This window comes from Diadema antillarum, unplaced genomic scaffold (assembly GCF_040938485.1).
Source record: "Diadema antillarum isolate AM-2024a unplaced genomic scaffold, OU_Dant_1.0 scf00000071, whole genome shotgun sequence".
Lineage (NCBI taxonomy): Eukaryota > Metazoa > Echinodermata > Echinoidea > Diadematoida > Diadematidae > Diadema > Diadema antillarum.
In genome coordinates, this window is record NW_027270960.1 from 2532652 (window position 1) to 2548926 (window position 16275).

Genomic DNA, 16275 nt, shown 5'->3' on the forward strand with positions numbered 1-16275 from the left:
TTCCAAACTCTGTCGCATTATGCCACAAACCAAAATTCAATTTTTGTGGCCTAAATTTTACACTTGGGCCCTTCTGCCAGGCAGAGACGATATAAAGTGATGACAATGACACTCTAAATGAAGATTGTCCACAGAGATACGTACACTGGTCTTTCTCCTCTGCCATTCTCAACTTTGTTTTCGGTCAGTTGTAACGAGGTCAGTGCGCTTCCCTCCTGCCGAGGTGGTCAAGCGATATGACGACCCTTGCCGTTACTGATGAAATTTGTAATGACCATTGACTGACCGAAGGACATTCTATATTGGATTACTCTCTTCGCTTCTCGCAGACTGGTAATTATCAACTTCTCTTCTCGGTTAACCTTGATGTCTCTGCTGTCATTATTACAACGTTCATTTACTTTTCAAAAGTTATGAAAACACAGTCCTACCCTTCTCCCTCAGCATTCAAAATGGTGACACAACATTTGCTCCTTGCAACAATAACTTCGGTCTAATTTTTACCAAGGATTTAGGGTTAGGGTTAAGGTTGTGATGGGGTTTTAGGTTGAGTTTGAGGTGAAAATTAGGATTAGGATTAGGGTTATGTTTGTGGGTAAAATTTATGTCATGGAACCATTAAAAATATAACCTTTTCCATATATGTAACATCTCAGGATGCATCTTACTCAAGTTTGTCCTTCTTCGTATGGGATGGATATCCATATCAAATTCATCTGATCTTATCCATAATTTCCACTCCATTCTGATATTGACTTCTTACTCTTTCTCAGTCGATGAAATGTTTTGCTTCATATAGAATGTCTTGCTAGCCCCCCCCCCCCCCCCCCCCTTTCTCTTGCTTCATCTTTTTCTGTGAATATACTCTGCATTGCATCAACTGGATGTCGCAGGACTGAGTCAAGACAGTCCTGGCCCCTTAATCCCACTCATTAACATCCACCGTGGGTATGAGCACTGTCTCCTCCCAAGTACTTCTGACCTTCGGTTTGCACTCCTCGGATGTACCAGAGATGGGACATTAACCTAGTTTTTCTATTTTTTTTCTCTCTCTCTGACTACTACACAAGCCTCAAAGCGTTCACCCCTGTGAATGATAAATAGCAAAGAGGCACAATTTGTTCTATTTAAACTGAACTGCAATCAGATAAAGGATTTCTAAATGTGGGGTTATGCTTTTCATGCCTCAGAGCCCTTATTAGCACAGATTTCTGAAAAGAATGGGTCCACTGTGGCTTAAATGGTCTATAATATAGACAACACTTTTTTCTTTAACAATAATGAAAGGTCACATGATTTTTTAAAGCACTTGTAGTAAGTGTAATTCTGTTCTAATAAATAATTCCTAAGCTGACATTTATATAGACACTTCGAGAATTTTGCAAATGATTGACATCTTTCAAGCTGCTGAAAATATGAATATTTCATACGAGACAACTCCTTGTTAGGACTGAAGTTTGTGATCGGAAAGACTAGTCTCCTGGGGTGAAATGCAAGGGTTATTATTCTCCTATCATTTTATATCATATTATGTTGTCTTACATGATCAACTGACTATTTCACTGAATCAAAAGCAAGACAAACAAAAAGACACAAAAACACATGATTTTCAACATAATCATAAAAGGGAGTTAGCATGTGCCTATCTGCCAAAGTTTACACAGCCTTTCTATAATTTGTATTTCAATTTTTTTTTTATCGATGTTGTTTTCCCTCCTCAGAGATGCAGCCCCAATCATCACCTTCAAGACATCTTGCACGGAAATTGATGCTTGCACGGCATCGAGGAAGTAATCAATTCAAAGTGAAATCCATTGAAGGATTCAGCTGCAGACGGGACAAGTTACGTGAGTTTTCTTTCCCCACCACAGCTTGTGCCGTTTCTCGGGGTTTAAACATTCATGCACTTGGAATTCAAGCACAAACATATATTGTGCAGGGTAAAAGTGCAAGTGACAGTATAATTGGAAGAAGCATCCACAGTACAACTAGACAAATTTTGATGCAGAGGGCCAATGCCTACAAACCTCAAGAAGTCTTAACTGACAAACTGCCTTCTCTCTCACAACTGAGTTGGGCAAGAAGACTCTTCTTAAATAAATGCACAGAGCACACTGCTCTTTTCACACACCTATTTTTACCTCATAATCTACATTACAGTTCTCATGTTCATCTGTGGTGCATGACAGTACAGGGGTATTGTTTTGGGTACGGTACCAGACACTCTCCATGTTTCTTTATTTTAGCTTGTATCTAGACTCGACTTATTCCGTCTCGAGGGTGAACAACTCTCAGACGTTAACATTCCCGGCCATGAAACAATCATGATCCAATGTATACTGATTGAAACGACATAGGAGAGTGCACATGTGACACGACGGTCACGTGACCAAGGCAGGCGTTTCAAGGGGTCAATCCAAAGCCAAAGTCGTCCAAACACTTGTCATGTCATGTTGGTTTCGTCCTGCATTGTTTCTGTGATGCAATGTTGTCTAATCCAGAGTATTCTCTTTATCATGGGACTTTTATCATCAAGATGTCTTTATTCCAACTTGAATATTCCACTATGAAGATACTGCTGAGTGCTTTGGTCCAAAAGAAAACAAAGATGATGTGAAAAGAAACAATACTTGCTCTAATAACAGGAATAATGATGAAGAAGGAAAAGAAGATAACAGTGAGGTCTCTGCCCCCCCCCCCAAAAAAAAAAAAAAAAAAACAGACCCAGAAAGTGAAAAGATGAAACAATATTTGGAAGAAGAAGACATGATGTTAGATGAGAAGGTGATGGGGCTGATGGGGGGGTAGGCAAGGGGGATGTGGAGGGGGAGCTATAAAGGGGGAGGGGAGGGGGAGCTATGGGGAGGGGAGGGGGCTGTGTCTGACGACAGGAGATGAGCCTGCAGGATGTAACAATAAACGGGACTCCCCGCACCGATGAGATGTGTGCAGAGAAAACAGACACGCAGACAGACGGACAAACAGACACTCTGGAGTAGGATGTACATTAGGAAACAAAATATATCGGTCATACATAGATGCACAGACAAGACTAACTGGGCCCATAATAGATTTTGGGGGTTATAGCGGTTCTATGCAAGAGATATGCATACAGGAAAGCACCCTTTGAAGTTCATCTCAACATACCCATTCCTATACACGAAGAAGTGGAAAGAGAATAGAAAGGAAGGAGAAATACAGATATAAAGAGAAAGAAAAGAGATATAGGTATACATATATCTATAATGATATGTGTGTCTATCTATATCTATTTATTTATCTATCTGTCTATCTATCTATCTATCTATCTATCTTTCTATCTATATAGCTATATACATGTATATATGAAGAGAGAGAGAGAGAGAGAGGGGGGGGGGGAGAAAGAGAGACAGACTGAGTGGCAGGTAGAGTGAGAAGATGCTGTGTGGAGCACAGGATGTTGTGAAACACTCCCACATCCCAAGATGGCAACAGGGACGCGAGACCCGATCCCGAGAAAACACCTGTCGCTTCCGGCCGGTCCCCCCACCTTCCCCCCTTCCTCCTGTTGCTCTAATGAATCACAGGTAGGATCGGTGGCACTCCTGGGAGATGTTTAGCCCGCCGGCGCAAAAACCGTGTCGACATTGTTCGAAAACAGAGATGCTCTCGGGCTTGTCCTGCTGGCGAATCGCTCCCACCTTTCGCAGCGCTGACAAGTGGGACACGTTCACCGGAAAACTATCATTGCGACTATCCCACGAACAATTGCACACTAGAGATGGAATTCGTTTGTCTACGAGTAATCCTGAAACAAGATTACTGTGAGAGGGAAGAGAAAAAGGGGAATATCTCTGCGGAAGCCACATCTGCTGTGTAATCAAGAATCGTAAGCCGAAAGAGAAGCTCTACGAATACTTTCTAATCTCAAGATTAAGCTCCGGCGGCGTAATCTCCGTCCTGCCCACACTTCTGCTCTGATGTATCTGTTTACATTTGTACATGAATGTGTAGTCATACCACCAGTAATGTTGCCAGAGTAATGAATCATCCAACAATCCAGAAGTTGCTGCTATTAGCATGGATGTTCCAATTAAGATTACAGAGCATCAAATTTCAATTCCTGAGCAAAGCTTTGGTTTTCATGGCTCTTGTAAAACACACAGAGAAATAAACACTGACCTCTTATGGAAGGAAACAAGCAAATAGTAAAGAAGATCAACTGAATTCATTAATTTGAGTGGTAAAGAAGGGTTTTGAATGGTCTGATTTATATAAAATATAGAAGTGATTTGGGCAGAGAGGGAAGATTGAGTGTGATAATAGTAAAATATCAGCGGTCATCAAAAACAGGTGTCTCTGCAGCACAGCAGAACAAATGGAAAGGAATCGAATGTACCAACGTTCCAAGGGACAATTGCCTCTCTGCCTCAGAGCACGGTGATTCAAACTATTAATATAAGAATTAGTATTTCATGGTAGAAAAAGAAAACATATCTCACGGAAGAAAATTATTGTTCGATCAAAATCAGAGGTATCTTGAAAGAAAGTTGAAATGTCCCTATCATGGTGCTACATTCAGGGCGAGATGACAACAAAATTCAAAACCATTCTTTCTTTTTTTATAAATCTTATGCCATGCTCAAGGAAAAGTAGAGATAGATTATCACAGTTTGCAAAAGAGGGCTCCTGCATTCAAGTTTGTCATTATTACTAACCACCTGTTTGTTACTGACATCGGTCTTCCAATTTTAGAAAACACTCTGCAGGTACTCTTGGTATTCTGTCAGGGCCGAGTTGAATAACTCTCTTCCTGTGAGTGAGCCCTCTATCTCTTGAAATCAGACACTCACCAAAAAGTGGGTCACTTCCTCTGGATCATGACCTTTGACTGAAATTCCGTTGACCTCCTGAACTTTGTCCCCAACATGGATGAGACCTGCAGATGTGGTGGTGATGGAGAAAACAAAAGATTGGTGGGGGGGGGGGGGAGGAGAGAAAGAAGAGACAAAGAAATGAGGTACAATGCGGAGAAATTGACACAGATATATATGAATCAAACGTTGATGAAGAAACATGGCAGATGGTGAGCATGATGAAGAGTATGCCAAAGATGGACAGACAGATAGAGACAGAGAGAAAAAGAGATAGAGATATGAAGATGGAATGCAATTGAATATGACATAAGAAAGGAAAGCAAAATAGAGTGCACTTCAACATCAAAATAGACAAAAAATAAAACAAAAAAGAGTATACACAGGGAATACTTTTTTTTCTTTGGTATTGCATCGCAATTTGCTATGAATTTTTTATACCGCTCCAGCACAAACTATCTTTCGTGTAGCAGTTTCATTCAGCAGCATTGTACAGGATACCATTTGAAATATCATTCATTGGCTGAGATCACTACTCAAATGCAAGTTGGAGAATTAATCCAGGATACAGGTGGGAGAAAAAAAACAAAATGAGAGACAATGCTGCATGGAAAAAAAAAACCCTAAAGCAATGATCCTGAGGGGTTTTACAATTACAAGAGAACTGTTATGTCTTTCTTAATTAAATCCCACTTCAGAAACATGTCTTCAAACATGTTTAGAGCAACAGAGTATTAACACACTGGCAGAGTCCCCTTGCTTACTGCAAACCGCAGATTACATTTCATGTAACAGCTGTGTCATTTATAAACTCTATCACCTGTCAATAAAGCATGCAACTCCTGATTAACCCTTTCTCTGCCAAAGGCTTTGGACCGTGTTTACAATAATATGAGGTTTGCTGTGCTAATTGACATTCAAAAAGCACCCTAAGGGTTCAGATATGCCAGAGCCATGAAACCTGGTTGTCAAAAAGTGATTGAAGCTTGCCTTCAGATTTACTAAAAACGAAAGAAGATAACTTGATTTGCATGAAACTCATTTCTAAACATGTTTACAAACATGGCCTTTTGCCAATCTGAAAGGGCTCCTCCATTTAGCGATGACCAGAGGATGCTCTGATGCGCACAGGTGCATCATAAAAGATTTGTGCAGACCGGGCGGCACCTGAGATGACCTCCCGATTAGACGTGAAATTCTGGAGGACACCGTAAAGGCAGCACCAGGGAAGGAGAAAGTACAATGAGCCGACATAAAACAGACAAAAAAATGACAACTGATGGTAACATAAATCAGATGCAGCAGTCGCTGGAGGCTAAACCTGTTTCTAGCAGTCATCAAAACATGAGTAAGGGAGCCCTCTGGTGATCGTTATCTCAAGCTGTGATAGGATGTAACTCACAGGTGTGCTTAAAAAGATAGAATGGAATTAACTGATGATGTTGAATGCGTCATGCACCATTATTTGCTACGACGTTTTCCTTCCTATCATTCTTAGAAACATCACAGCGGCATGCGTGAGTCTAATGAGAGAATAGCACGCCAAACGGTAAAAACAATACATGCTCATTAACAAAGCAATGAAAGACCTATTCACACTTTCATGAAAGTGTTTCAGGTTTTTTGTTTTGTTTTGTTTTGTTTTTTACTCCCCACATTTATACCAACTTTGAATACTCTGAAAAAGCTGTTGAATTGTACAGAAATCACTATCTTTATGACAAGTTTAAAAATTTTACTTCTAAACAGGTCAATTAATAAAAGAGAAAATACAAGTGATATACCACTCAGAACTGTGCAACGCCAACAATGAAGAAACAGTGAAATATTTTCAAATGGAACAGAATTTCTAAGACTTTGTAGAAAAAAAATATGCAAAATGCACTATTTGAGCTCCCACTAGCAGAGGTTAACTAACACATCATCCGAACATCTGTCATCCTTCTTCTGACCTAGGTCTTTATGGTGAAAGCAATGATAGAAGCACATCTGTGATGGTCTTATCATGCCAAAGAAAATCTGTTTTCCAGAAATGGTGAACTCATATCTTTGTCACACAATACAAATAAATTGACTCTGAAACACTGCATGAGGCAGCATTTGATTCATCAGTTTTGTTCAAAAGGAAAATGCATAACAAAGTTCATTTCATTCTAATTTACATACCATATAAATTTCTGATAGAGATATACACTTGTAAGTGCCCAAAATGTTTTACTGTTTAAAACAGACTTCACACATTAAATACTATTGAACATACTACACTACGTTTGAAAGTCAGAATTCTATTTTTTCTCCCACTCTTTCTCTCTGCAGTTTGTTTCCCTCATATTTCTTAGGGCATAGAAGGTACATTAAAGAAATTATTTTGACAATTCACGTATCTCACTAGGGGCAGAGATTCAATGTTTTGGTCTTAGACTGACGTTTCATGTTTCTCTCACTTTGGACGGACCCACGACAAATGTTTTACATCACTTTTGGGTTCGGGGACATTTTAGGGTTTCTTCAACTCTTCCCCATAATTCAACCGATGTGTTTTGCTGGTAATTACCCAAGATGAATAGGCACAAAAAACGGTGGGAGCGCCACAATCGCCACCACCCGGCCTGACCCCGCAGGGGATGTCTGTCCCCTAATCGGCACATCCCCCGCCCCCAAGTGAGCCGATGACATTTAGTGATCGTGAGGGAAACTCGTCTTTCCTCGTTACGCGGACAAAGGGGATTGTGACATCACGGACAGGTGTGATGCGGACTCGTGAGTTGGAAACACTCACATGGGGATCCACTCGCCTTTAGTGTGGACTGTTAAAGAAGACAATAACTTTTAATTGCCACGGCTACTTGATGACACTGTCAATCATGTTTGGCAAAAATCAAGAATCTAATTGCCTAAATTAGGTGTTGGAAATTGGCTTTGGACCTGCCGAGGAGTAAATAATGACTGACGTTTGGGGGGTAAATACGGAATCCACTTTAGGATACAGTCATGATGACTGTCCATCCACAGAATCTCATGCCAGTAATCAAACCCATGCAAACAACCCAGTTTCTCCGTAAAAGCACCAAAAGTTATATACTGTTTAAACACGATATTTTCGCGGCATGAAATTTTTTGCGAATGGGAGCCAGCGGCCTTATTCGCAGCATGAAGTTTTCGCAAGTTGCCTCTAACATTCAATGCATTTAGTGTAGACAAGATCTTTAGCATGCATTTTGATATCGCGAAACTCAGCTCTCACGAAATTAAAATGCACGCGAACATAACAGTAAATCTAGCCCTCTTCAATCAAGAAGGCACATGCAATGTATATTTAATGATCACATGTCAAGCAGTGTACACCTTGGACACAATCCTTAATTGGTTTGAATTGGCATTCATGACATACTGACTATAGAATGTCTAACGTTATCCACTGTTACGTGGAGTGGATGTCAAAATAAAAATCAGCTTTGGCTTCTTACATCACTGGAACGTTTGACCCTCTATATTTCACAAGGATGTTTGTGGGTAAAAGGGAAAGGAAACTGTACAGAATGATGCTACCAACAGGTTTGAAATAACTATGAAGAATCTACTCTCCCAAAATACTATTTCAAAATGCTGGGGTGAAAATATCGCATGATAATTGTTTTTGACGAATGTAACATCTAAAGAATAACAGTATTTTTTTTCTTCCTGAGAACTGTATTCATCAGTATTCAGCTTGTGCTAGGTTTTGTGACACTGGCAGTAGAGGAAAAACTTTCCATTCTTTGCATAAACCTTTGCCACTTTATACGAACATGTAAGTGGCAAGGTACTCTTCAGAGGTTTTTAAAGTAATGTTATAATGACTGTGAACACATGCAGTTTAATTGTACTGCACTTGTTGTATACAGAACTCAATGCTAATATCACCATTTCATCATTTGAAGAAATTGTTGTAATCAGTCTCGTCTGGTGTCAGTTTGTTTGCACATATATGGTGCTTGGTCATGTTTCAGTAGCTATGGCTACAGAACAAACTGAAGAAAATTTGAGCCAGGTGTCTGTGCCAAGTCAATCACTAGTGTCATTCCATACAGGCAAAATAGCAGATGTCGATAGCCATCCAAAATACCAAGTATTTTGTACTCATTTAGATGGACATAAATATCCCAAATTGTTCATGCTGAAATCTAGTAAAATGACGCCCCTTGGCCTTGTGTTTATGCACTGTTTTGATCTGTGTTTTGAATGATGGGATAAATATCTTGAGATTATTTGCCAAAGCATTCAGACACTCACTGCAGTGCAACTTATCGCAATATTTCCAAAATAATCGCAGGAGTTCTGAAATAATCGCAAGATTTCTTGGGATATGGACCACAATGCTTATTGTGGTATCGGTAGCTAGTGAAACTTTGATGTCCACACTTGCAAAAACCTTATGATATGGATCGCGAGGTAAATCTCAAGATTTGTATCCCCAAATTTACTTATTTGTGCCAGTGTGAATGCCGCTACCAAGGAGTATTACACAAATGATGCACAGGACAGATCTAGAGTGGATCAGTGAGAATTGGATATATGTGAGTTTAACTTTGGAATTGTTTAAAACTCATGAGCTCAGGAGTGGGTTTTAGACCGTTTCCAAAGTTATTATGGGAGTATCCAGTTTTCACTGATCCATAAAATAGGCCTGCGCATAATTCATTTTATAAAATGGGCCTGTAAATTCATGAAATTTTTCCCATCATGCGTCTGGTATGCGTGGTATATGTCTGGTACAATACTATACAAGGCTTGAGCCATGTGTTTGAATTTTAGCAGACGCATGGCCATGCGCTAAGATTGTACCGGTTGTACAGCTAAGTGTGGTTCATTTAAAAATCAATGCATGATAATTGACCAATCAGATGGAAGAGATTCTAAAGCCCACTTTGTAATTGTCTTTGACCACCTCCTACAATGTGGTGGGATGTATTGTTTCTGCTGACAGGTCGGTAAGTGAAGACTGGCAGCGGTGACCCTTAGTGGACTGACTGGAAGCAGGGCCAGGAAAAAGCACAATTTGGTACAGGAAGGGTTAAAAGGAACAGGAGTAAACCTCACTGTTCATTTTAAATGGGATCTGACATTGAGGGGAGGGGGAGGAGGGAAAATGATCATCTGAGTATATCGGATAGGGGAGGGGAGGAGTGGAAAGTTTAAAGAGCAAATGGGCACCACACAGGAGCGGTGGATAATGTTAGTTGGCAGCTCTACCCCCAGCGGATCAGCGTTCTCTGCTATCGAGCAACGCCAAGGTTCCAGTGACTCATTAATAAACCCTCTAAATCAATTCAAATTCAACAATTTCCTCAATTACTCCCCGTCTGTTCTTCTCATTCCCTTCTCCCCTTTCCAAACAATATCTTTGTATTCTGTTTGTGCCAGTGATATTTCCCCATCTGGTTTGAATTCCCTCTCCTGACAATTATGCTTAATGCTGAATAACCTTGCCACTGTTTCTTTTTAAACCCCCTTTTCCCCCTTTGGAGACAGGACCTGCCTTGAACTCGCTGAAAAAAAGGAAAGAAAGAAGGGAAAAATAAATTCTGATTACTTGACTTTCAGTTGGAAATGTAGAAATTAACCTCAAGCCTTTAACAAGTTTGAAAACAAAAACAAAACAACTTAATGGCAATGGGTGAGAGCACTGAAAACACAAACATAATTGTGTTATCATATATGGAAATGAAAGGGTTGTTTTTGCAGTGGCTCCTTTCAACCCAACTTTATATTCAATCAACATGGCAAACAAACGACTCTGTACAAACATGTTTAATAGATGGTTTACTAACATATTCAAATTTATGGTTGTTTCTTCCACCCTGACATTGTAACAAGCTATTCTATTAACCTGTACCCCCAAACCCTTTTCAATACTTGGAATCCAGTTTGCTGTGCATTAGTTGTTGCTATGTCAGGCAAACCAAAGGCATGCATAAAATTTGAATATGTTAGTAAACCGGTCTATTGCTAAACCATCACCATGAACTCAGAAAGGCGAATGGCATATATGTTGATATGTTGAGGTAACAGTCCAATCTATGCCGTAGAACTACTTTTGCTGTGTTACCACGGTTTGCATACATGCCCTACAAATCACCCGTGAGACTGTGGACCTAGAAGCACAACAACTCACCGCTCCTATCTGCAGCGCCACCATGCATCACCCTGGCAATTACAATCATCCCAGACTTGTGGTCATACTTGATTGTAGCTCCCTACATGACATGAACACAAAATGGAGAGAGAAAAAAACCATATCAAAAACATTTGTGGTTATTAAAGAAGTTCCACCATGAATCAACAAATTCATTGCACTTCTCTGCGGTATGACAAAATCTCACAAAAAAGACACTAGTGTGTTAGAAAACAGACAAGGCATTTATGAAATTCATGTCTAGAATAACTATAGAAAACCAACAGAGTACTAAAGTGATGATGTCACAGTCTTTTGTTACAGCTTTGGTTGGAACCAGATGCGAGCATATACAGTCAGACTAGGTGAGGTTGTTTTGAACCAGTTTCCATGGCGATGAATGGCTATGACATCACACTTTGGTACTGGGCTTTGACTAGAAATGCAATTTACACATCCATAATGTAGCTCCTGAAATACACTACTCTCCAAGCTGGAGAAAAATGTCACATGCTGTAAAGAAAGTGCATTGCCCACAATGGACATGGGTTTTATGCATTATTACGGTTTTTCTTGAAAACAATGTTGTCAAGGTTTCTCCCATCTGGCAACAGGCAAGATAAACATTCACCATCATTGCAAGTTACAAAAAAAGTGAATGAGAAGAAAGAGAATGAAGACAAAGGAGATAAAGGGACAGCCCCATGGAAATTTACGCCAGGTATGGAGAACTAGAAATAGACCCCATTTCGAGACATAATAACCCCCTGGATATCCAAGAAGAGCTACATGTAGGCAACTTGTGTGTGACCTTTATCCAGGAGCAATTCTCCTGTAGACATTACTCTATTTCTTCCTTCATTTCTATCATATCATTCGATCCTCCACCAAGTCATTCTGATCACATGAATCTCTTTTAATCTCTCTCCTTATTTCTTGTATCTCGTTTTGCTGTTGTATTTGTTTATTCATATGCACTTCCCCCCAAGAATTTTGGAGGCGTTCCTTTAACTATCTTTACTATCTTATATTATCTTCACAGTCTTCTTGCCTTCTTCTGGATATGACAATTTTAGCTCTAATACTTTAATGAATCATTAAATTCATTCTTCTGGATTTAACTCTTCTGTCTCACTATGTAAATCTACTTGCATCTATTGTCATTTGTATTCCCTTATATGCCTCCAGATTTGTGCTGTATTTTGCAATATAAAAAGACAGAAAATGGTCGAATATGTGAGCAAAGAAGTGAACTGAAACACAAAAACAAAAAAGTGTGCACTGATAGTTCATCTCCCTCTGGATATTCACTGTTTAGCTATCAGCTATAAAGAATTAGGTATTGTATCGTTGCTGGGGCGACAAGACCTAGCTCGTATCTACAAAATGTCAAATGTTCAGGAGAACAAAAAAACATGGCAGCCAAAGCACTGTATCCAATGGGATAGACATTCCTTTGACATGCCATGGTGGCTTCATTTTTTGGGTAAGACATCTAAGATTTGGACAGGACATCACTTTATTGATTATTTGACCATTAATCCAAAAAAGTAATTTTCACCAAAATTGTAGATACAAGGTCTTGTCACCCCAGCGACGATATGCACTTCATACTGTTCAGCTACTATAGCAGCTACACAAGCGTTTAATTTGGTACCACCTTGAGACCGAGTGGTTAACCCAGAATGGGCTGGCTTCCAAACCAAGCGGAATCACGTGCATCCACTAAAAATTGGTCGACACCACGAAAAGCAGGAATTGGCTCCCTCCCCAGGTCACCCCTCAGATATAATCCCTCTTGATTTATCTCCTTCGTTCTCTATCTCCCCCTCTCTCTCTGCCTCCCGATTCATTTTCTCCTTCTTCATTTCTCTGGACTTCATTTCCTTTACACTGGTTTCACTTTCAAGCCCTACATCATATGTTGACTAGATTGTCCCCCCCTCTAAAAAATAAAAAGGAACAGCCTCCACAACGAGTGGCAGAATCATATAAAACTAATAAAAAAAGCACAGAAATAATCAACAGAATAACTTACATTCCCTATCAGAGACAGGATGGCCAGAAATCTCAAAGTGAGGAACCAAATGTTTTAATATTCTGCTGACTCCTACTATCACGGCCCAGAACCACCTGTTGGGAATAAACCCAACTGCTGGCAATTGCGGACACCTCTAGATCTCTCCCCAGTGTTGATGCCTAATTGATAAGTAATTCGCCGCAGCCATTTCACACTTTGGTTGGGGCATGGAACTTTTGAAAGGGAAATTGAATTGTGTCTGGGATATGTTCAGTGTATGACATCATATCTTGGAAAGAAAGATTAAATAAAGGTCTCCATCTCCACAGATGCATAAAAATGCATGTAAGAACAATTTTGGTTATATGATCGTGATTTTTTGTTCTGCTCTGAATCACATCTTGATTTCAGTCAGCAAAAAAATAAGATTGCACTGAAGGTACCTCGACATCATTGGGTAATTAAATAATTTCTCCTTTTTTAGTCTATTTGTCAATTTGATTTTAAGATGTCCTACACTTTTGAGAATGACTGTGAAAAAAAACCTCTGGAAATGAACGGAGTAATGTACACGTGCACGTTACATCCATTTCGAGATCAGAGTCGATAATTTTGCGTGTTATTAGACACATGAAGAGTACCCTACTCAGGAAATTCATGAAAATAAAAATCGTATGATATATATACGGTAAATACAGTACACTATGATATTACATACAATGATGAAAAAGATCTATGAACATATCTATGAATCTGATGATGCCACCAAATTGCATTCCATATGTATATTTGTACCAAAGGGTGCGTTCTCACCAGAGGTTCTACGCTTTTGACGAGTTTGACGATTTTGACACCAGCCTCTTCATCATCACTGCAGACAGGTGTGAGGTCTTCGGGGAACTCGGGCGGCAGCTCCGGCGTGTAGTCCTTGTTCGCGATCTGGTCGTGGATGTCGAAGATCGCCCTCATGTGGGCTCGCGTGAGCAGGCAGCACAGTTCCATGACCTCTGGCATGCTGACAAAGTGTTGCAGCTCCTCGCAGACCTGTACGAAAAACCAACAAAACGAGAAAACAAGCAGCAGAAAGATAAAATATACCCATCCACATAGTATGAAACTCAAGTCTCATTCTGAAGTGTACTGTAAAACAAGAAATATTCGCGACATGAAATTTTCGCAAATTGAAGCAGACAGCCTTTGCTGCGGCATAAAATTTCTGCAAATTGCCACTGGCATCCAATGCACTACAGTGTAGACAAGAACTTTCGTGTATATTTTAATTATGCGAATCTGGCTCTTGCGACATTCATGAAATTAAAATGCATGCAAACATTTCTGGTTCTAAAGTAAATACACATATATTTTGTATTCTTTTGTACACTATATTATGATGATGACTGGTAACTGACTTTTATCACGCAGCGGGAAACCCCATTAATTTGCACATTGCTACTGTAGACACAGTAGACAATGGGGGAATTATGAAGAAAATGACAGTTATCAAAATGTTGAGTTTGTGAATAGCCATTAAACTATTGATATCAATGTGATTCCAAATGCCAAGGGATATATTTTGACGGTCAAGGAATCTGATAATGTAGATGATATGAATGCAGGACTTTAACACAAAGTGGAAATCAAAAAATAGGTTGAAATGAGCTGCTCGGTGGAGGTCTGTACTCTCTGAGTGCTTTCTAGTTCTGTATATAAGGGAAACAAATCCTTTAACTCACTGTTTTTGCTGACAGAACTCCTCATTTGCAAGGCAAGGGAAAAGTAGGTGAGGTCCCAAACACATACCAAATGACTGTATATTACAACATTATAGGAGATGATATACATTGTATGCCTGGAAGGGAACAAGCAGACTGATCCAGCTAAAGGGTACGAAATATCAAAATGCTATTGAGAGATTAATAACATCCCTGAAATAGCATTTCAAACCCTGAGGTTAGAACATCCAGGACTCTCCCGACAACAAAAATCCTCACCTGTTCTTTCTATGGATTAGTCAAATAATTTTATGAATAGCGATTATTTTACACTTACAAATTTTGTGGAAGCTATGTATTTTCGCAGCACCACCAGCATGCCCACATGTAGCTAGCTAGCTATGCACAACTACTGTAAAAGCTGTTATTTTTGCGAGAGTTTAATTTTTGTGAATTTCACGAGTCACTGTTGGGTCGCAAATTCAACAACACTTGAGAATATCACTACCTGATCTTGATCGCATTAGATTTTCAGACAGGCAGTAGTTAGTGCACTTAACGATTGCCTCCTGTCAAAATGTGAATACAATATTTCGCGAAAATGTCTGTAACCTACTCACTGGCGAATGTATCGGTACACAAAAATTATAGGTTTTACAGTATACAGAACTTCAGTGTCTTTGAGTGCATATCTCTTTCTTTCATGAAAATTAGAGACTTCTCTGCAGTACACCAAAGCACACATTTTCATCCCTTCCCTATTTAGAGTGTCCTCTCAGTCTGCACATCAAATGAAGCCAAGCTTAATCTTTAAACAGAGCAAAAATAGACTTTAAATACTGTCAAAGTGGACATTTTTGCGCAATCAATTATTGATTTTTTTTTTTTACTCAGCTGGGCACAATTACTTTCAAGTGTGTTTAATTCTGCATAATGAAAACATTGGTGCTACATGTAATGAGCCAAAATCTTTGTGTGCATTTATTTGCACTCGTTTCTTTTCACGCAAAAACAAATGCATGAAAATGTCCACTTTTAAAGTATCTCACATACTAACACACAACAGCGAAATCATATCATATGTAAAGAAATCACTTCATATATAACCCAAGCGGTAATCTCCAATCCACACAGTCAAGTCTGTGCATTTGTCTTTCATTTTCTTTAACACTGTGCAATAGGATACCCACTTTCTTCTACGCCCTTGTGAAAAGAGACTACCCACATTCCAAATGAAATGGCGAGTGAATGAAACAGATAACAGAGGCCATTGATAAAGATACACACTGGCAACAAGCTGGGGAAAGTATTTATTCTTAAACAAATCACCCAGGCCTTCATATAAAATTTTGTCTACAGTGCCATACAATCCATTTTTTTTTTTAAACCCCGCAATCCCTTTTATTCACTTAAAATGTCTTTTAATTATCCATAAGTTCCACACTTCTGAGAAAGGTGGAGAAAGACGCACATCAGAAGTTCCTCCATTTTCAGCAGAGTTGGTAAGTGAGCATTGCATGATCACTCTACATACAG

At 39.4% G+C, this 16275-nt stretch overlaps 1 protein-coding gene across 3 annotated transcripts in view; it reads right to left on the reverse strand.

The window, feature by feature from the left end:
• Positions 1-16275, reverse strand: part of LOC139716881 (MAGUK p55 subfamily member 7-like) — an 80051-nt gene that overhangs the window by 25426 nt on the left and 38350 nt on the right. For all 3 annotated transcript variants that reach the window (XM_071628411.1, XM_071628409.1, XM_071628410.1), the window contains exons 4-6: positions 13841-14071; positions 11008-11089; positions 4833-4918 (exon numbers count right to left, since the gene is read on the reverse strand). In XM_071628411.1, the coding sequence (XP_071484512.1) occupies positions 4833-4918; positions 11008-11089; positions 13841-14071 (399 nt within the window). The remainder of the gene's footprint in view (positions 1-4832; positions 4919-11007; positions 11090-13840; positions 14072-16275) is intronic.